We start from the raw sequence: 19213 nt of genomic DNA, 5'->3' as shown, positions 1-19213 counted from the left end.
ATGATTACTCAAAGCCAGCAGTCTTATGCAGCTACTTATATGGTTGTCCTAAGTGTGTTTTGTTCCTGCTTCTGTTTCAGGCTGAGTAGCACCCCTTTCAAGAAAAATTGTTGTTGATTCCCCCCCCCAGTCAAAAGACTGAACTTGTGCTTGCCTTGTTAGTATGCAGGGAGGCCTGGAGAGGAGATCCTTGCTTTACAGAATGTTCCTCCTGAGCTCCAAATATGATGCCCAAGACTCTGTCTTCACTGCGTTTTGATTGGAGACTCCCAACTTGCTCATTCACAGAAGCTGAAAACTGCAACTCCCTTCACCTTCTCCAAACAAGCTACAAACATTTAAAATCAGAGTTTGGCATCTTCCGGCCTCTATTTATTGATTCTTCTATGCCACGATTATAAGGCTTTTCGTCTTAAGTTTCTCAATGTTCCAAAGTGCATCTTTGCCATATTTCCACACAGTACCAAATTGGGGCAGTTTATGTCATGGGCCCAGTAGGAATGGTTTGCGACTGAATTATTTTTAAAATCGCACAAAAATTGTGTAGGGCTGGGTTTTTAGTGATTATTCACTCCCCTCCCAGGAGATTACATGGTGTTCGGGTGGGCTGGGGTGTGTCTATATTGTGATGCACCAGGCATTGCAGTTGTGTGGGACGGGTTGGATAGGCTAGTGGGTCTTCTCCTGTCTGCAAGTTCATCAATCAGTCTTAGTTGAAGATCCAAGGAGAGGATGACCATTGTCTTACCTTTTCTAACCCACATTCCCTCCACATCTCAAAGTTAGAGCAATCTTGATGGTGCCACAATTTATAGCTTTTGAGTTCTGCCAGTTTGAGTGGTTTTGTAATATAGATATGTGCCTAATAGGACCGGAGCTGAGACTCTCCAAACTCATTTTACAGTCACTTTTAAAGAGCCAGTAGAATGAGAAGGCTTTCAGCCCATTTGTCTTCACTGGTTACCCTTAGGTCCTTCAGGTAGAGAGGCAGTGTGATAATGCAATGTGCCTCACATCCCCTTTTCCTCTATGTCTCTGTCAGCATTTATTTTGAGGCTAATGTTGCCAGATGTCCAATGACTTTGTGCAGCATGTTCTAGCAGCAGTAAACTGTTTGGTGAGGAATTGATTCTGAGCTTGGAGAGTACCTGTGCAGTGAGGGTTGGGGAGTCCAAGTAGACGTTACACACGTGAACCTTGAATAAGAAAATGGTGAACCCCTGTACCAATTCTCTCAATATTACCTACATTACAACAGCGAACAACACTTCATACTTAGGAGCATCCTGAAGTTCTGAAAGGTGCTATATAAATGTACATCTTCCTTTTATGAGCTGCTAGCAGCCAACTATGGAGTAACAGAAGTCTAGGAAAAGAGGCATGCTGTCTGTTCCTTTTGGCCAGGGAAGGTAAGTGTTGCGAGGGGAAAGCTACAATATTTTCTAACTTATTTTATCTGTACTCCAGTGCCAAATCTGGAACACAATCAGCTCTGTCTATTCAACGCTAATATAATGCCTACCTCTTATCAGTATATTGATTAATATCTATCTCTCTCTCTCTCAGTGATTGGAGGTGCTGAGCCCATGAAGGAAACAGCTGAGAAACTTATTGGAAAAGCAGTTGGAAACAGTGATGTTTGGTTCCGATTCAACGAAGGGGTTTCAAATGCTGTTAGACGCAATGTTTACATAAAAGACCTGCTCTGAGATTATCATTGGTTATTGAGAGGAGTAGCAGCTGTTTAAAAAGCAGGAGTAGCTCACACATTCTCGTACAGAATACAGAATGGAACGGTTGCTCTCGGGCCTCCAAAGAAAACTCGCTTGTACCCAAGCTTCAGCAGATCTGAAAGCAAGCAAATGGAGCTGGTTTTCCTTTGACATTTCTAGTAGGAGATGAACTCCAGTCAAACCGTTGGGTGACAAAGTGACAAAACTCTTCAGACATTAAGTGACGGTAAGGTTTGTGCGACAGCTGTGCAGCTCAAACCCCCCCCCCCCCTAAATGTAACAGTGCTCAAGAAGCTAGTTAATTCCAGCACTGCTGGCTGAGTTGGACTATAAGTAGGTTTGGAATCTAGTTATTATTTCCACAAAAATTGGGTGCCCTATTCTTTCCAGATCCTTCCTTTACCCTTCCAGACTTGCCCCTTACCCCACCAAATGATAATGAGCATTTACTGTAAAGTGCAATTTGCATAAACTGGACGAACTTCCCAGGAGCCAAATGCCAATCGTAGATTGGCAAAACTGAGAAGCCCATTGGTAAGTTTAGACATATGGTTTGGGTCCGACCCTTGATTGGAACATTGTTTAAATGGGCTTTGTTTCAGACGACATGGAATTCCAAATTTTTCAAACAATAAATTAAGTCTTGCCATTATTAATTATTGCTTTATTTGTTATCTTCCTCTTACATTGCTCCTTTCTAGTTGTACAAAGAAGTTGGTTGATCACTCATACAATGATTTTGCCTAGAATTACCATAAAATGTACAAAAAATGTAATGCATATGTTTAAGAATTTAAAAGACTGCCAACAAAATTCTCCTCGAGAGTCTCTTTCTTTACAAATAAATTGTTTTATACAGAGCAGTTTAAAAATGTCAAAGTATAGCACATTTGCCCTTCTCTACCCAGGGGTTGTTCTTCATTAGCTCTGGGTTTAAGAATGGGTCGTTTGGCACTCCCTCTTCTATCCACTTCACAAAGCTTCATGCAGAGATGGAATAGAAAGGAGAGATATATTAGTTGGACACTTATATAAACAACAATTGATGAATGCAATTTATTTCAACTTGAATCTACTTTAAACAAACAGTACTGGTTGCTTTGGCATGTCCCTGTTTTAGCAACCTCTTATTTAAAAAAGAAAACTTTGTCTTGGTTTCTGTCTTGACAGATGGCATTGATGATGTATTTTTCCTAACAGTTCTCAGAATCTTAACGGCACAGAAGGAGGCCATTCGGCCCACCATGTCTGTACCAGCTCTCCAAATGAGCATTATGACCTAGTGCCATTGCCCTGCCTTTTACCCGTACCCCTGCACATTGTTTCTGAGTTGCCTCTGCTCACTTTTTCCCTTTATTTTCCTTTTAGACTAAGACCTCCATCTTCAAGCTTTTGTTTTTGTCAAAGACCCATCACCTGGTCCCCCTGTGCCAAAACACATTCAATGCAAAAGAGAGCAACCGAATGGCTTGTCTCAGGTCTCTAGGGTGGGCTGCAAAATATCTTTGACTTTCTCTCTTCATCACTTCACACAAATACTTAACACCTCACACCACCATATCTAATGTTGGAAACTTATATTTCACTCCTCAGCCCTCACTATGTTTCATTAGCTTATTCCAAGTATGAAGGTACAGGGTTCACATTTCTATCTACAGACTGAGGTGACTGGACATGCTTGAGCAGTGTATGCATCCAAAACACCAACTCCAAGAATAAAGCTACGTGCATTGCTCAATGTGGAACTGAAATGCAGAACAGGGCAGTCTTGGGTTCTGTCCTCAATCTGTACTGAGTTCTTCCTTCTCAACCAGGATTCTGATTGGGGAGCTGCACTTGGCCTCAGACCTCCTGCACATAGGAGGGGGAAATCAAGATAGGACTTGCAGTCCTGATTACTATTCCCTTGTCAACAAGTAAGTATGCGCATGTGTGACTGGTGAGGACGAGATTGGGTTCAACTATGATACTTCCCCTATAGAGGAATAGACTGTAAATTCTCGTGTCTTGAGCTAATGTGGGGAAGGCACTGGGGCCATCACCAACCATGGAACCAAAGTACGCAGAAAGCAAAATATTCCAAAATGAAGATGGACAAAGGAAAGCAGCAGCTCCATGATCATGATGTATTCCCTCATAGGCATGTAAAACTCAGTGCAGCAGATAACAGTGACCATATTGCTTCTGCATTTTGTCACCCAATAAATAGTTTCGAATTATAACCAGAATGTCAGGGATATGTTTTACACTATTGGGGGTTTGTCTACACAGGGAGAGGCCAGCGTTCCACTAAATTTACCACATTTCTTCCTGCAGATCCCCACTCTAGCACATGGTTTCAACCAATCAGTAATTGGAAGCTGCCCTTGGCTTCATTTTGTATTGATTTTAATTGAAAAGAAATTTTGAAAGTTTCTGCTAAAGCAGGAAGGTTTTCCCCTCCTCCTTGCAATACAACTGTAAGTTTGTGTATAATGCATGTAGCATATCCTGAGAAATGGCAGGAATCTAGCCTAACAGTTGCGCTTCATTCATCCAGGACAGAATGTACAGTATGGACTGCGTAACCATCCGTCATATCGAGAATATAGGGCAGTGTCCCATCTGTAGTTGATGTTTTCACAAGTGTGTAATCCCCTGTGGTGTGTCACAGGCAGTCCAGTAGCTGATAGTTTTTGCTTTGACTGTGTTAACTAAACACTGCAGATTACAGGATTGTTTACGTCAGTCTTAATCCCTAATATTTTGCTATATATTCCCTTATTTTTAGTATTGTTTTACTTACCCAGCATGAACACACTTTTTTCTCACCAGTTGTCCCCTTTCCCCAACCCTGATCTCCTTGAGGGTCTTGGCTCTTCACTGGGGTTCTCTTTGTGAGTACTGTGCCAGGTGATCAGCACTAAATTGCCCAAGGGGCAACCATCACCTGTAAGCCGCACTGGTGAGAACATTGCAGCCATCCCTCACCTGACACCCATGTCTGGTACTTCTAGGGGATGCAGGACCTCTGGCAGATTTTCCATAACCCTGGATGTTTAAGGTCAACCTCCCTACCATCAGTCTGGCTGTGGTCAGCATTTAAACCATTAACATTTACATCTAATGCAGCCAAATGCTATTACTTTCCATTAATGGTTGTAAAATACTGAATATTGCAATTAACCCATTAATAAACTTCCAAACCGAAGATAATTTGCACATTTAATTGGCATTTTAAATAGTAACTGTCTTAATACCATGTAACAATAAAGTGTTATATGGAGTGGGCTATGTAGATTGCATTTACCTGTTCCTGGTACCAGACAGCATATGCTGCAGTGTCAAACAGAGTGAGTCTACTCTCATGTGTCACTATAGATGACCAGAACAAACTGATCATTTCATTAATGGGCTGCAGCAGTTCAAGAAGCCCACTCACCACTATCTCAAAGACAGTTAGGGATGGCCTGGCCTTGCCAGCGATGCCCTCACCCCATGAAAGAAGAAAATAAATTACTTAAGAAGGACTTGTTTAAAAATAAAAACGAGAAGTGAGGATATTATAGGCTTAATCTTCTCTTTCCAGCAGGAGTCTGTGCCTTTGCTGGCCTCACACTAGATGCAGTCTCTCTGGTAGGAAAGTGTTCTGTTTTAGGATAGAAATAAATTCCTCTTGATCCATGGCTCAGTGGTAGCATACTTGCCTTTGACTTGGAAGGTCAGGGGTTTAAGTCCCATTCCAGAGATTTGAGTGCAAAGTCTAGTGCAGTACTGAGGGAATGCTGTACTGTCAGCAGTGCCATCATTCATGTGAGACATTAAATGAGGCCCCATATGACCTATTTTGAAGAGCTGGGCAGTTCTTCCTGTGTCCTGGCCAATACTTGTCACTCAACCAACACCACTAAAGAGCAAATTATTTGGTGGTTATTACATTGCTGCTTGTGAGAGGTTGCTGTGGCAAAATTGGCTGTTGCATTTCCCGCACTACAAAAGTGACAACATTTCATAAGTGCTTAATTGACTGTACAGCAATTTGGAATACCCTCAAATCGTGGATCATACATGAATGCAAGACTTTTTCTTTTAGTAATGCTCACTTATGTTAGATAAATGCAGCTTTGGGATCCAAGCAGTGCACAATCAAGTGGCAGGAGGAACAAGGTGAATGGAGAGAATCTTGATGTGGATTAGTAGATGGAGAGTTTGCCAGTATACCACTTAGTAATGGCAACCAGGAAACCCACGGTCTCAGGTCAGTGGTGGAGCGTGGCAACTAAATTGTTTTTTATCTATTTGAAAAGCTTACTCCTCTGGTTTCTCCCTAGCTTATTATTTTAAGGGTCCAGCAATAGCAGTGTGATTCTCCAAAATGTTATATTACTAAGTAATAGAGCTTGATTTTTTTGGCTGGAAGGGGGCTCGTTTGGAGTATCAACACAAACAAAGACCAGTTGGGCTGAATGGCCTATCTCTGCTTTAACTGCTATGCAATATGTCAGTACTCATTCAATGCTAGTATGATGCTAGGTATGTATACTGTACATCCCAAAGACTGGCAGATCGTATCAAATAGTATGTCCTAGCCACTGTTCGCAACGGGCAGCATACCCAATCAGCCCATGCTTACAAAACTCAAAACACAAGTGTCCAACATTAGATGTGATTCCACAATTGGACAATATTTGTTAAATAATCCTCAATGTCCTAAGAATTACGCTAACAACTAATTTAAGATTGTCAGTCGGGCTTGCAGTGTGCCTCATTTGCGTGTACTGGAAGCTACGTATATTAATAGACAGGGCCCTGTCCTTTGCAGACAGAAAGAACGTGTACATACATTTCGTCTGTTTCAGCTAAACAAAATAAGTGAGAGCCATTCGCTGACTCATTCCTCGGGGCAATGCTTTGACCAATCAGGGTCAAGCTGCCTGGTTCAAATTTTGAACAATGCTTGGCAATTAATTGTCAGTCACCATCAGCAGTGCATTCTCCATGGCAACGCCACTTGCCAACCAATCAGCACTCTCTTCACATGTAGTATAAATTGTTGTTTTCCCCTTATATTGGTATTCTTTCGAATGTCCTGATGAGTGCAAGACAAAAAGCTTAGATATGCCTCTTTTTTTCAGTCTATTTGCTGGGTGATTTTCAAAACTGAAAGGCAAATAATGCTAAAGTATGTAAAAACTATTGAGCCAATTGTGGTTTATTGGAACTTTGTGTTCATTCTGCAGCTTATATTAATGGGTTTTGTTGAATTATTTTGACTGGAGTTGCTATTTTAATGGACATTGTGGACAGCTGGTGCTGAAACAATCTATTATCATGTTCTCAGCCATTGTAACTTTAAACAAAACCAATGGTTTCATCTGCATGTGTTTAACCAGTGATAATAGATTAAGTTTGATTGATGAATCCTTGAATAAGCAGATCCTGTTGTCATACAGCAGGCCAGGCATCTGGATTATACAGTTTTGCTCCTAGTTGCAACTGGTGCCAAGGAACAATAAAACTGGACCATCAATGACCATTCTTTATTACAGAATAAGTTGTTGCCAATCAAGTGGAATTAGCGCACAACCCCATTGTTAGGTACCATGTCGCAGCGCCATCTTATTTATCAAGATGGAGAAAAGTAACTAGTATTCCCTCCCAAGATTTCAACCACAGTAAGCTAATCATTTTTAATTTTAAATTATTAGTTTGTGCTGCTGGGTTTTGTTTTGTTAATTTATCTTCTGTATTAAAACAATGCCCACACTTCAACTGGTACTTCATTAGTTGTAAAGTGCCTTGAGATCTCCTGATGTGGAAAGTATTACATAAATGTAAGTCTTTAGCGTGTCCCATTTCCTCCAAAAATTGTTTGAGGGTCCCACTCACTGATGGGTGAGACCATTTTTTTAACCTAATGCAGGTAGGTAAATCTCAAAGAATTTTGTTTACAGGGACACTTTTGTTTTTCCTAGAGATGTCACTTTGACTGGCTCCCAGGTTAAATGCTCTATTCTGCTATCCTGGTGTACGAATGAATTATGTATAGAAAAGAAGGACCTATGTTCAACCCCTGCCTCATGTTGAGTTAGCTCATCTCAGCAAGGTTGGAAATAAGGACACTATCGGAGGAAATTTTAACCAACAAAACCAGGCAGGTTTGGGTCAGATTGGTGGGGAGTGATTTAAAGTTTGAGAAATCTGTTGCAAGCCTCATTGTCATTTTACTTTTGGAATTTAACTCTGCATCTTCCTCAAGGGGAGGACTCGGTGGATTGCAGGGGGTAAGTGTCCTCACACCTACCACCTGGATCCAAATGCCTGCCTGAGGAGCCTCTGCGTTCTCGTCGCCGCCTCCCTGACACCCCCAACCCCAGGGCCTCCGATCCCAACTGCCTATCAGCCTCCGAGCTCCTCCCACCACAGGACTTCCAAATATCTTACCCCAACCCAGACACTGACCTCTGATCCCCTTCCCCAGAATCCTGCAACCCGCAACCCCAGGTCTGTGATTTCCACCTCCTGCTCACGCCCACCTCCATGATGTCTCTGAACTCGCCCACTCAGACTGCTGGCCTCCCAGCTGTAATTGGCAGCCCACCAATCGACACTTCCTCTTCCTTTCTTCCCCCAACCCTGGTCGATTCTACCTTCCCAATCAATCAATCCCACTATCCGCTTCTGTGTGGCTGCACCTCTCCTCCCAATCAATCCCCCTTCATCAATCCTCCCTCTGATCAAACTCCCCTGCCCCATGCCCCATCCCTGATTGACCATCCTGCTACCGGCTTAGCTGCTACTCTGGTTGTCACTGACCAGCTCCCTGACTAACTGCTTGTCAGCCTGTCAATCAGGCTGATCTTCGGACAGGGGAGCGATCAGTGACCTCACTGACACATAGTGGAGCACGTGGGGGATCCCAAATGACGGGTTCCCCAGGACTTTCTGGCTGAGCTGTTCCCTGTGAGTCAGGTCAGTAAACATTCCACGGACAACTTGCCTCAGTGTACCCAGACTGGGGCGTAAAAAAATAAAACAAAGTTTTCACTGCAGAATGACTCCTGCCTCACCCCCACCTATCCCTTCTACATGATGCACATTTATGGATGGCAAGAGGAGGATATGACCAGGCGCAAACACAATTTCCCTACTGGTTAAATTCTCCTGTTAACATTTGTCTGGAAGAATGGTCATTTGGTCAAGGTCTGGGGCGCTATTAATGTCTGCAGATTAGAACCTCGGCATCAGTCAGTACCTCAGGAAAGGAGGAAGAAAACTTGAGAGAACAGAGCGTCTGAATTTTTTTTTCATGGGATGTGGGTGTTGCTGGCAAGGCCAGCTTTAATTACCCATCCTTAATCACCATTGAGAAGGTGATGATGAGCCACATTCTTGAACCGCTGTAGTCCATGTGGTGTACGTACACAGTGTTGATAGGAAGAGAGTTCCAGGATTTTGGCCCAACGACAGTGAAGGAATGGCGGTATAGTTCCAAGTCAGGATGGTATGTGGCTTGGAGGGGAACTTGCAGGTGGTGATGTTCCCAGGCACCTCCTGCTCTTGTCCTTCTAGGTGGCAGAGGTCACAGTTTAGAAGGTGCTGCCGAAGGAGCCTTGGTGAGTTACTGCAGTGCATCTTGTAGATGGTACACACTGCTGCCATTGTGTGTTAGTGGCGGAGAGAGTGAATGTTTAAGTTGGTGGATGGGGTGCCAATGAAGCGGATTGCTTTGTCCTGGACAGTGTCCAGCTTCTTGAGTGTAGTTGGAGCTGCACTCACCAAGGCAAGTGGGAAGTATTCCATCACACTCCTGCCTTGTGCTTTATAGAAGGTTGACAGGCTTGGGGGGGTGGCGGGGTCAGGAGGTGAGTTACTCACCGCAGAATTCCTAGTCTCTGACCTCTTGTAGCCACGGTATTTATATGGCTAGTCCAGTTCATTTTCTGGTCAATGATAACCCCCGAATGTTGGTAATGATGAATTCAACAATGGTAATGTTGATTGAATGTCAAAGAGAGATGGTTAGATTCTTTCTTGTTGGAGATTTTGGCACTTGTGTGGCGCAAATGTTACTTTCCACTTATCAGCCCAAGCCTAAATGTTGCCCAGGTCTTGCTGCATATGGGCATGAACTGCTTCAGTATCTGAGGAGATGGTGCTGAACATTGTGCAATCAGTCACAAACATTCCCACTTCTGACCTTGTGTTGAAGGGAAAGTCATTGATGAAGCAGCTGAAGATGGTTAGGCCTAGGACGCTACCCTGAGGAAATCATTCAACAGCAACCTGGGACTGAGATGACTGAATAAAAGATTACCTATTGTATTAAGGTACAGAGCAGTCACTCCCACTATGAAATTCTTCTGTCCTGATCTTATACACAGTGGTCACCTATTGAGATCCTGTCTGCTGAATCAATGTTGCCACTAGCTGTATAAGCCAGTGATGTAGCTAAGAATTAACTATCCACATCTATGGCTGTCTTATTACCCTATTCTGGGAATCAAATTCATGAACGTTACTAATAATGTGGAATAATGATACCCTGCAGGAATTTCACATGGTAGTGTGTTATGAAAAATTTATTTATTTAATTGGATCATAGGTGTCCAGCCATAGAACCAAAAAATCCAACTACCTGATTGAATGTTTTATATCAGAAAGGCAGGTGAGCATGTATTGATAACTGATGTATATATTTTTTAATTTTAATTTCCTTTTTTAAATATCAATATTGAATGCTTCAGGATTAATTTTAGATGCAATTTGATTTCTGAATATGTTGAGCCTTAAAATGCTATTTTGTGGTATCAAAATCAGTCTTATCCCATTCAGCTCCTCCCTCCAACATCCATATTTATATCAAAAGTATGCATTTATCCATCATATGGGAGAAGATGTTTTATTCATTCTTGATATAGGCGTCATTGGCTAGGGCAGCATTTATTGCCCATTCCAAATTGCCCTTGAGGAGGTGGTGGTGAGCCATCTTCTTGAACCGCTGCAGTTAATGTGGTGAAAGTACACCCACAGTACTGTTAGGGAGGAAGTTCCAGGATTCTGACCAATGAGGAATGGGGACAGGACATGTGTCCAAGTTGGGAATAGTGTATGACTGGGAGGTGAACATCTGACTGCAAAGCAGCAGAAAAAGTCGGTGCTGGAGATTTGCTCACAGCTCACAACCTATGTACCCTAACCCAACAATTAAACTGATTGGCCTATTGATTCAGTTAAACCGCCTACCCACAGGGAGTTCCTAAGCAGTGACTTTAAAGTTAAATACCAGATTAATGGCTAAACATCACACCGATGCTTCAGAGCAGAGATGGTGGCAATAAGCCTGTTGCTGGATTGTGATCAATTCTGCTCCTTATCCAGCAGATATGAAAGCAGGCTGGAGAGTCTTAGCCTTCCAATTGTCCCTCTTACATTGTGGAAAATGTTTTTTTTTCCAATCAATGCAGAATGGCCCTGGAATAGAACTTACCACACAGCACTGGAGCTATCAGCATGCCTCTTACCACACTGCTGACCAGCACATTGGTGGATCATTGCAACCATGTCATGTGGAACTACTCTTCTTACAGGGTGCAGCCAGCATGTAACAAGTATCAGCTAGGCTCAGTGATAACACTTTCATCTCTGAGTCAGAAGGCTGTGAATTCAAGCCCCATACCAGGACTTGTCCAGCCTTTTGTAGATTCCATGTTAGACAGTTTCACCCATCACAGCCAGATAGTCAAAAACAAATCAGGGTCTTCATCTCTTAATCCACATTGTACCACAGTCTTATAATGAAGGAAAGTACATATTTTGATCTGCCAGTAGATGTACTATGGACTCCTCGCAAAGTATTTTTTCCTTCTTTACCATAGGTGAGCTTGTCTTCAAGTTCTGGCTACAAAATGGATGGAGCCACTAAAGGATGATAAAAACCTTATCGTTGAGAATAATCAAATTGCTTAGCAGCAAAGGTCTTTGGGATGCCCCGAGGACATAACTGGCACTATATAAATGCAAGGAGCCCATTGTACATCTGCTGCTTGCCCCCTAAAAATGGCAGATCAAAATATGTACTTTCCTTCAGTATAAGACTGTGGTACCATGTGGATTAAGAGATGAAGACCCTGATTTGTTTTTGGCTACCTGACTCTGATGGGGTAAACAAGGTAAACACCTAATAATGAACTAAGGAATGGCAATGATATTTAAGCATTTTTGCCTTTATACTTACAAAGGATAGTAAAGCAAGAAATACAGGATGGCCAGAGGGGCTATCAAAGTATGACTAATTGACTGATAGATTTAAAAATGTTTTAACTATTCAAAAGGCTAATGGAATTTAAAGTTGATGAATCACAAGGTCCAGAATACTGAGGGAGGTTAGCGATGAAATAGCTGAGACACTAACAATTTTAGAAACATTATGAACACCAGACTGTTCTGCCATTCAATGAGATTATGGCTGTTCTCTATCCTAACTCCATTTACCCACCTTGACTTCATATACACCAGTAACCCTCACTTCAATTACGTGAAACTGCTAGATACAATAATAAAAGATAACATTCATCAACACTAATAAAGGACAAATCATGCTGAGCTGATGTAATTAAATGCTTTGAGAAAATTACTAAGTATACAGTCAAAGGGAGGGTGGGAGGGGAAAGTGAATTTGATTTCATTTGGCGATTTGGAATTTCAAAAAAATGCCATATACAAAACTTGTGAAAGTTAAGGGCACAGTAAGATAAAGACAGTGGGACAGCTGGAGAGTAGAAAGCCGAATGCAGAGTGGATGATTCTTGAATTGGAAAGACGCGATTAGTGGTATGAGTCAAAGATTAGAGTTCCTCTCAGTTGCCACGCACAGAAATGATTTGGATATGGAAAGAGAAGGAGTAATGATAAAAATTATTGGGGATTTTTGATTTTGTCCAGTAGTGGAAAAAGAGTTGCATAGAATTTTACAGCACAGAAACAGGCCATTCAGCCCAACAAGTCTATGCTGGTGTTTATGCTCCACATAAGCCTCCTCCCATCTTATTTCACCCAATTCTACCAACATATCCATCTATTCATTTTTACCTCATATACTTGTCTAGCTTTGCCTTAAATGTATCTGTGCTATTTGCCTTAAATGTATCTGTGCTATTTGCCTCAACTACTTCACGTGGTGGTAGGATCCACGTCTTAACACTCTCTGGGTAAAGAAGTTTTTCCTGAATCGCTTTCTCAATTTAGTCATGTCTATCTTACATTAATGGACATCCTAACAAGCATAAACATCTTCTATATGTCTAATCTATCAAACCTCTTTGTAATTTTAAATACCTTTACATTTGCATTTCCATAATTCTATGTAAACCTTACAGCTGTAGTTGAGCTGCCTTTTGAACGGAGCTGATCGCACCATTAGACACAATGAGAGAGTGTATTATTCTCACTCTCATCTGTCACCTTAATCACAACATTAAAACAGAATTTGAAGCTTACTCAGGGATTGTTTTGGAAGACATCTCCCTTTTGTATGAGAGCTGGTACTTCAGACTATCCACTTCCTTCTTGAATTGCGGAACGTCCCAATCCTCCATGGCCACAGATTGTTTCCTTTCGAAGAAGAGAAAGAAATCTGAAAAAGGTCAAGGACAAATAAATTCAAATCTCAGCAACGTCAAAAGAGATTAAACACCAACACAATATGTTAGTACAGCATTGTCACTTCAGATACAAGAGATTTTAGTTACAGGCTCAAGTCTTAATATTTCTTCAAATGAAGATTACATGAAGCAACCATTCAGGAGACCTGTTGTGATTCAGAGTCATGCAAACCAGGGAGGCCCCAAGGTTAATCTCTAGTCTGTGCCAATATAGTTGATTCCATCTTTCGAATAAAGCGTTAAACTAAAGCCCCACCTGCCACTCAGGTGGGTGTAATAGATCACATGGTATAATTTGAAGAAGAGCAGGCGAGCTCTCCACAGTATCCTAGCCAATATTTATCCATCAACCAACATTAACAGAACAGATTATCTGGTCATTATCATAACACTGTTTGTGGGAGTTTGCTGTGCACAAATTGGCTGTCCCATTTCTTACAGCACAACAGTGACAACACTTCAAAAGTTCTTAATTATCTATAACAACTTGAAATAATGAAAGGTACCATATAAATGCAAATCTTTCTCTTTTTCCTATCTCTATAATCTCCTTGAGCCACACATCCCTTGATATATTTGTGCTCATCAAGTTCTGGCTTCTTAAGAATCCCCAATTTTAATCACTCCACCACTGGTCACCACACCTTCGGTTGCCTAGACCCTAAGCTCTGGAATTCTCTCCCTAAATCTCTCTACCTTGCTTTCACCCTTTAAGACACTCTTTAAAACCTACCTCTTTCACCAAGCTTTTGGTGACCTGACCTAATAACTTCTTATATGTTTTATAACATTACTGTGAAGTGCCTTCGAATATTTTATTACATTAAAGGTATTATATAAATATAAGTTGTTGTACTTCAGTTGGTGAGTTGGGTGTCACCAAGGAATAGAATTACACCCAGTTGCAACATGTTGCCCCCTCCACCATCACCTCCAACCCACATAACTAAATTTTCAATTCTCACTGTCAGGCCTCATGGGAAAAACAGCCACTTGGAAGTTCTGGAGCTCTTTCAAAGCAAACACTATCCATACACTTTCATCTGAACGAAAATTCTTTGCACCAAATATTCACCTTGTGGATACAGAAAAGCCACTATCTGTTTTTATTTATGTGACAAATTTCAAGATATTTTCACTGTGTGTAGGTAATTTGAGACAGACCTAGTTGTGTGTATAAACATAAATTAATATCTTGCGCACTATATAAATGTAGAGCCAAAGCTGGGGAAATTCTAGAATGTTCCCCTGACTCCAGTGTAGCTGCTTCCAGAAGGTGGCCCTTGTCTCTACCCTCTAAACGCTTTTTAATGATGTGCTAACTGAGCCAGGAAGACCTCATGGAAAAGATTTGCCTAACATGTGACTATGGGTCATTGAATCTGGAAATGGATCCATCAGAGAAGCAGTCATGCAATCAAGTCTGTAACACCAATATGCATTGTTTCATGCCTACGCAAAATTCACCCAGCAGTCCAGGCACTCTAAGGACACAAGAGACATATCAACCCCTGATGTGAGAGAAGACGGAAAGAGACTGAAGTACAAAGGGTGGGAAATAAGGGTGTTCCTTGGGTAAAACAGAACTGCAAGAGATTAATGCAGTGTGCTACAGACTGTCAGCAAATAGCCTAATCACATTCACTGCTGACAGGAACTGCATATAGTTCTGGAAGACTGAACCTTTTATTGCTGTCATTAAACATAAGATTGTGCTGTAGGCTCTATGTATCCTATTTGTTTAATATCTGTAAATAAATCTAATTTGTTAATTCAGAATCTGAGCCCAGCTCAAGTGAAGTGTGTTGATAATACCAGAGTGGCTTGGAGTGAAATAAAGTGCAGGGAGCACTGCTGATTTGGTAGAGAGTCCTGAAGGGTACAGTCTTTGTGGGAGCAGAGCACTGCAAGTCTACAGCTTCTGGTTTGAAGGGGATATGTGTTCACTTATGGGAGGTGTAGCAAGAATGTTGGCAGAGAGCTGTGAGAAATACTCGTGCCAGCACAGATAGTGTAAAACCCCTGAATGGTGAATTATTGTATCTGTCTCTTGGACTGAACATAAAAAAGGACTCCATTCTCTTTAGATGTGATGAATTTTTTTGCAATGAATTTGTTTTGCAATTGTCAGACTCCCTGGTAAATGGAGGTGTCTGAATCCACTCATGCCACCATCAGTACCAGCAGCATGTTTAACACAGGCGGGTTCTCAAACAAAATTTAATACCGAGCCACAATGAAATATTAGGACAAATTATCAAAAGGTTGGTCAAAGAGGTAGGTTTTAAGGAATGTCAAAGGAGGAAAGCGAGGTAGGTTTAGAAGGAAATTTCATCATTTAAGGCCTTGAAGCTGAAGGCACGGCCATCAGTAATGAAGTGATTAAAATCCAGAACGCTCAAAAGATCAGAATGAGAGGAGTGCAGAGATCTCAAAAAACCTGTAGAGTTGGAAGCGGTTATAGAGACAGGGAAGGGATTTCATGGAAATTTTAAAATTAGTACCAATAAAAGGCCCTTTAGAAAATCCACCAACAATAGTTTCTTACTATCTTTTTAACATAGTTGTGAAGTCACCAGCCATGTGATGCCAGTTGTTCTATACTACTTTGAAGAGATCGATCTCCGACTGCCACTCAAACCACTTCTAGCTGCCTGTTGTCAAGGGAGGCTTTCAGGCAGATTGGCCAGAACCCAACCTGAACAGAGTAATTGTATTGATGACAGCTGTAAGTCTTATTAGTAAGAAGGTATGGGGGCTAGGTAATCTTGACTGCTTTGCTATTTTAAGAGTTTGGCTATCTCTTCCCTGGGAGTGCCAACCCTCCAACATTGTCTTGGAGTTTTCTGTAATTAAAGATTAATCTCCTGGGCATCGATACGAGCAACTAGAAGAAAAATTATGGGCATTTAAAAATGTGTGTAATTTCATTTGAACATTTAGCGGTTGTAATAATATTGGAGACGGGATAAGCGGGCTGTTTGACAGTCAAGCACCATCCAGCAGGTAACTAAGAGCATATTTGCTTTCCAGCTGGTGTAAGGCAGAAGAAACTGGTCATGTCAGTAAATCTGTGATGGGTACCTTGGGATGGGGTTGTTGGAGTTGGGAGGCCATGGGATGAAACTTCCAGGAATGTGCCCAACCACAGTTGGCAACTTTAGTGGAAACAAAATTAACATTTCTGGTCAATGACTTTTCACCAGAATGTAACTGTTTTATCCCTGAGTCCCCACGGATCACTGGTTCAAGAACAGCCTGCCACGTTTGAATTGACAGCACTCAAAAAAGACCATTGAGTGAAAACACTTCACAACAGCCAAGGCTTCTGATAGAGGTGGAGAGTTAACGAGATGCCTGACAATATCCTTCTTGCCTAATCCTAAGGATGCCCCTGCAGCCTGGGAGGAAGCTTGAATCTTTGAAAATCTCTTCCCCAGCCAGCGGTGGAGGCAGGGTCATTGAATATTTTTAAGGCAGAGATAGATAGATTCTTGACCAACAAGATAGTCAAAGGTTATCTGGGGCGGGCAGAATGTGGAGTTAAGGTCACAATCAGATCAGCCATGGTCTTATTGAATGGTGCAGCAGGCTCGAGGGGCCAAATGGCCCACTCCTGCTCCTAATTCGTATGTTTGTAAGCAACACTGGCAGCAGGTAGACATGAGTCAGATCCTGCAGGTCTCATCTTAATTGATGCAGGAATAGAGATAGATTTTCAGCTAGAACAAAAAATGAAATATTTAACTGGCAGCCAAGTTTTTAAAATCCAGTTTCGGAACATATACACGTATTCATTATTCATTTGAATTCCAGCTCTGTTAAGTAAGGAAATACTAGATGGAATTGGATTAGCTATGGACATATTTAACAGCTTCTGTTCAGACTGTCCAGCAATGCCCATTGTCATCTTACGTCCTCACAAAGCGAGATACAAGGGGGACAAGTTTCCAATCATTTAAACATATGCGGCAACCTGGTGTCTAAACACAGAGAACACTTCATGGCAAAGCAAACTAAACCGGATGAGAAGATAGCAAAAGAGTCAAAGTAGCCGATCGCCCGCTCTCCCTTTCTCCCTCCTCGTTTGCTTTTCCATTTGAATGCACCAACATTATTTCCGCATCGTCGAGACGAGTCTGCAGCTGCAGCTCACTCACAACAAGCATCAACAAGCGGGTGCAGATCGTCAGCACTCTCCTCACTTTCACTTCTGCACTATTCACAAGCCAACCGTTCCCAGATCCCTCCCTCTCCAATCTCCATCTCTCTCTGATAACAACCAGTTCCAGCAAAACCACGTCCACGAAGAAACACATCCACTTGTTTTGCCCGGATTACACGGCATTGATTTCTCTCTGTATATATATATATATATGTGTATATATATTCTATCTCTATATATGTGTATATATATATATCTATATATATATATACTTTCTCTATATATATGTGTAGGCGCAATTTCAACTGATTCCTTGTGTCAACTTCCGCTTACCGGTTAACAATGAGGCTGGTGCTCACATTTGGGAAGCCTCAATCCTTTTCTGTGCTTATCAATTTCTGATCAATTTCTCACACACAATGCCCAGTCAGCAGTCGACAGCCGGTCAGTTTCACTACCGTCGCTTAGAAGACCCGGTTCTGGCCAATACATGCACTCCATCACAACAGGAACCATTTTAAATATTTTATTTTACTTGTGGAATATTAAGCAATGCTGAGATTTTTTTTTCTTGCATTATTCAGCCCGCTTGACTGGTTTAAAGCTTGTTAACCAGAATTTGGAGCTGATTTTATTTGGGAACTGTTGTCACAAAGGCTGATGAAGACTAACCGTAATATCCGTGTACAGAACAATACAGAATCCTGATTTCCGGCCAGTCACTTACTTACCTCACCCCCTCCCTCTCGATCCGATCCCCATTTTTAACTCAAGAAATATTGAAATCTCTCAATAAAACCACAGATCATATCCGAACATAGAGCGAGAGAGGCGATGGTTCACATCTTTATTTGGTGTCAATTTTCCAGTAGTGCTCGTTTCGAATAGATGATGTTATCAGGGAGGCTGGGTTGGTTATCAGATGGTGGTAACTCTATCATAATTTGAGACGTATGCATTTAATTAGGTAGCAGTGAGGGGTATAGAGAGGACTGATCTTGTGTTTGATGTCGACATGTTAAAATTTGTAGAATATCATTGCATCTGCCTTAAGGCTGCAATGTAACTCAGTGTTGAATTTGTATCATGCAATAAATCTGCAATATTCCATTGTTATATTTAAATTGTCAAGATCACTAGTCCTCTCCTTTTAACGTCTCTCAAAAGAAAACATTAACTCACCTCACTGACAAGGCACTTTTACAGCGAATGGACACCCGACGCAAACTGATGCATCCAATGATGACTCCTTTGTGCCAGAAGGGAAGTTTGAGCTCAATATATACAGATGTTGTCCCTCTCCTTTTCGGAAATGCAAATCCTTAGTGTAATCTATTAATGTAACTGGCAATCCATTCAGAATGTGCTGTTCAGGAGCTGATGCCCTTTGGAGAGGATTTGCACAGCTGAGCTCTCTCGCCTGTCCCCGCGTGTGCTCCTCTCTCCAAATGCCGCTGTTAGTAATAGTTGGAGCTGCAAGGGATGAACCAGCTTCCTGGTGTCTCATTAGAGGCTGTGCCGGGGGTGTGGGATGGACTGTAGCCCCTGGTATCATAGCTACCTCCTCTTGGCAGCATCCACTCTTATTTAATTAAATCCCTAAGGGCTATATTAAGCTACACGCAAGTCTACAGAATGAAACACTGCGGAATCTGCAGCAGGGACAGAGCATC

At 41.8% G+C, this 19213-nt stretch overlaps 2 protein-coding genes across 4 annotated transcripts in view; one reads left to right on the top strand and one right to left on the bottom strand.

Annotated features, from left to right (window-relative positions):
- The window catches only part of chtf18 (CTF18, chromosome transmission fidelity factor 18 homolog (S. cerevisiae)), a 101165-nt gene extending 98780 nt beyond the window's left edge, over positions 1-2385 (top strand). For both annotated transcript variants that reach the window (XM_078558647.1, XM_078558646.1), the window contains exon 22: positions 1567-2385. In XM_078558647.1, coding sequence (XP_078414773.1) covers positions 1567-1709 — 143 coding nt within the window. In that variant the 3' untranslated portion in view covers positions 1710-2385. The remainder of the gene's footprint in view (positions 1-1566) is intronic.
- Positions 2381-18860, bottom strand: gng13b (guanine nucleotide binding protein (G protein), gamma 13b). 2 transcript variants are annotated; one of them, XM_078558648.1, is made up of 3 exons: positions 18723-18860; positions 13212-13347; positions 2381-2713 (listed from the first exon to the last, which is right to left on the bottom strand). In XM_078558648.1, the coding sequence occupies exons 2-3, from the start codon at positions 13307-13309 to the stop codon at positions 2608-2610; spliced, it is 204 nt and encodes a 67-aa protein (XP_078414774.1). In that variant the 5' UTR covers positions 13310-13347; positions 18723-18860; the 3' UTR covers positions 2381-2607. The 2 variants fall into 2 exon arrangements, with proteins under 2 accessions (XP_078414774.1, XP_078414775.1); XM_078558649.1 differs by lacking the exon at positions 18723-18860 and adding an exon at positions 17874-18008.
- Positions 18861-19213: the final 353 nt, after the last annotated feature.

This window comes from Cetorhinus maximus, chromosome 15 (assembly GCF_964194155.1).
Source record: "Cetorhinus maximus chromosome 15, sCetMax3.hap1.1, whole genome shotgun sequence".
NCBI classification, from domain to species: domain Eukaryota; kingdom Metazoa; phylum Chordata; class Chondrichthyes; order Lamniformes; family Cetorhinidae; genus Cetorhinus; species Cetorhinus maximus.
The sequence above is the reverse complement of the archived record's forward strand: the minus strand, read 5'-3'. Positions and strand labels throughout refer to the sequence as shown.

Bases quoted from the DNA above. Each gene is read 5' to 3' on its own strand.
- gng13b (XM_078558648.1), bottom strand. From the start codon at position 13,309: ATGGAGGATTGGGACGTTCCGCAATTCAAGAAGGAAGTGGATAGTCTG. The intron at 2,714-13,211 runs GTAAGCTTCAAA...CTCTGCATGAAG, and splicing joins TCTTCCAAAACAATCCCTGA to CTTTGTGAAGTGGATAGAAG.